This window comes from Cynara cardunculus (genome assembly GCF_001531365.2).
Source record: "Cynara cardunculus var. scolymus isolate 2C chromosome LG 1, CcrdV1, whole genome shotgun sequence".
NCBI classification, from domain to species: domain Eukaryota; kingdom Viridiplantae; phylum Streptophyta; class Magnoliopsida; order Asterales; family Asteraceae; genus Cynara; species Cynara cardunculus.
Genome location: NC_037528.1, coordinates 16,181,318 through 16,183,776, shown reverse-complemented (window position 1 = coordinate 16,183,776; position 2,459 = coordinate 16,181,318). Strand labels below are relative to the sequence as shown.

Below are 2,459 nucleotides of genomic sequence, written 5' to 3'. Positions count from 1 at the left end.
AGTCCCTATACTTTATCAATCATTTCTATTTTTGCTTCTATGACTTAAAAATTACATTTTATAGTTGTGATTTTCATATTATTTTTTATTTCGTCCCTGGGCTAACTTCTGTCTGAATATCTGTTAAGTCATGCACCAAGAAAATTACAATAATGACCCTTACAGAAATGGTCATATAACAAACAAACCTCTTTTTTATTCTATCTTATAGAAATGACTATCACATCCTTGAAATTAGTTCATGTACTTGACTCATTTGGATCCAATTGAGTTTGTGTCTCCTTTGTTTTCCAACGACAAATTTCGTTAACACATACAATCACATGATCAACCCTTTGAACGACGTCAAACTTTGGCCAAAAACTGATTTCGTCAAACCATTACCCAAATATAATCTCTTTTCTTTAGAGAGAATCCTCGATAAGATTAAGATGAAAACAAGAGAATTTCCAGGCGCATGTCCGACAAACCTTCAATAGCTAGAAGGAAGGATGTAAGTGAAGGAGATGGCTGAAGAAGGAGAAATGCATAAAACCATGAGATGACTTGTAGAAATTATTTGGAGGTAGGACATAATTCTAGAGGTTGTAAAAATGAAAAGAAAGATGCACCAATTTGGCCAAAAAAATCCAATTGGTAGACCGAGAAAAAACAGTACATGAGAGGAAAAGATGCTATGATAGGTCGGGGTAAGTATAATAATCGAATTGGAATCCATCCAAATGAGAAAGGAATTGGAAAAAACGGATATCGTTCATCGTTAGTTCCAAAGATGACGAGGTTATTTGAAGCCATGAATAAAGAACACATGTATATTTACTATGATCAAGAATACATACCCTAAATCAAGATCGAAATACAAGTAACCAGGTGTCACCAACATTGTCATCATCACCATCATCTTATTCTGAAATGATCTTCATCAGTTTTCAGGGGAAAAGAAGCAGACAAAGCAGACGAGGGATTTCAGGAGAGCAAATGTAGTTAGAGAAGCATATGTAGTTAGTGATGAACTCGACCTTCAACGATCATCTCCTCTCTTGGTCAAAGCAAAGTTGATGTAGTTACCCCTACCAACGTTTCTTCCATTTTTGAGCAGTTAAGGATAAAGAAAAAAAGGATCAAGGGCTGAAGAAGAACGTCAAGAGAGAAAGGGTTAGAGTTTTGTGTGTCTTTTCTTCTAAAATGACAAATTTACCCTCGTCGGTAACAAAAAAGAAATAACTCTAGAGTTAAGGGGAGTGACTAAAAAATCAAAACAAAACACATATTATAGAAGTTCTTTTTTATATAATCTATAATAGCACAAAAACAAAACCATAAATTATTTATAATTATATTACATTATACATGTATAATAACGTCTGATAATTAATTATGGGAGAGACTAATTGCATCCCTATACATTGTTAAATGCACCCAGGCTATTACTTTCCTACTCATACATATTAATATCAAAACTCATTTTTTACAATATCAATACATAAATTGATCCAATTTTAACGTTAAAAAAGATGCAAATAACAATCCCTTCAATCATTAATTTAGATACCTAAGGTTCGATATTGATCAAGAAACATAGTATCCCAAATCTCAGAGAAAGCTTCCATTATTACACCATGATGATATCTCGAATTTAACGACAAGAAACACTGCAAAAGCTGCGTCAAGTCACTCTCTTCCACCATCTGCTTCTCTACAATCATCTCCGTCATCGATTTCTTAAAATCCTCGTATGGATTCTCCGATCTCTTCACCACCGCAAAGCTCTCTCTCACCTTTCCCTCCACTTTACATGGCATTAGCTTCTTAAACACCGACAATCTCGCCGGCGATCCCCATTCCGGTGATACACCACCACCTTTCCCGCCTTTGTGCCTTGATTTTACCCGCTTCTTCTTTACTTTGTAATTAGGTTGGGGATGGGGACTTGGTACCGTTGGGGAATTGGTTGAGAAGCTTCTAGAAGACGAGCTAATGATTCCAGGTTTCTGTTCATCTTCGTCGATGGTGTACTTTGTGGTAAACTGGTCGCTATCGGGAGACGAGGTGGTGACCGGTGTAGGTTTGTTTTTTTTCACCTTTCGTACGCGGCGGTTTTTCTTTCTGATCGATGGCTGTATGGGGGTATGGAACCTTTCGCCGTCGTCATAGAAGACACCGGCGATGGCGGAGGAGTTGTAGATTTTGCGGCGAGGGGACTCAACGACGTGCCATTGGAGGTCTTCGGAGGCGGAGTGGTTGCCGGAGCTGGAACCGCAGCGGAAGACGGAGCACAACAAGTGAGTTTTAAAGGAAGAACGGTGAGGTGGTTGTTCGGAAGGTGGTGGTGACGTCGTGCATGTTAAATCGACTTCGGTTAGTTTGTGGCGTTGTCGAGGCGACGCAGGTTTTTCCGGCGGGGTAGAAGTGTCTTTTGTTCGGAAGGATCTGAAAATACGAAGCTTAAATTTCACCAT

The 2,459-nt window shown here is 38.6% G+C and overlaps 1 protein-coding gene across 1 annotated transcript; it reads right to left on the bottom strand.

Moving 5' to 3' along the window:
- Positions 1-1,474: 1,474 nt before the first annotated feature.
- LOC112518040 (transcription repressor OFP7-like) lies at positions 1,475-2,459 on the bottom strand. Its single transcript, XM_025125608.1, has one exon. It carries the CDS (start codon positions 2,457-2,459, stop codon positions 1,545-1,547), a length of 915 nt encoding a protein of 304 aa, XP_024981376.1. The 3' UTR covers positions 1,475-1,544.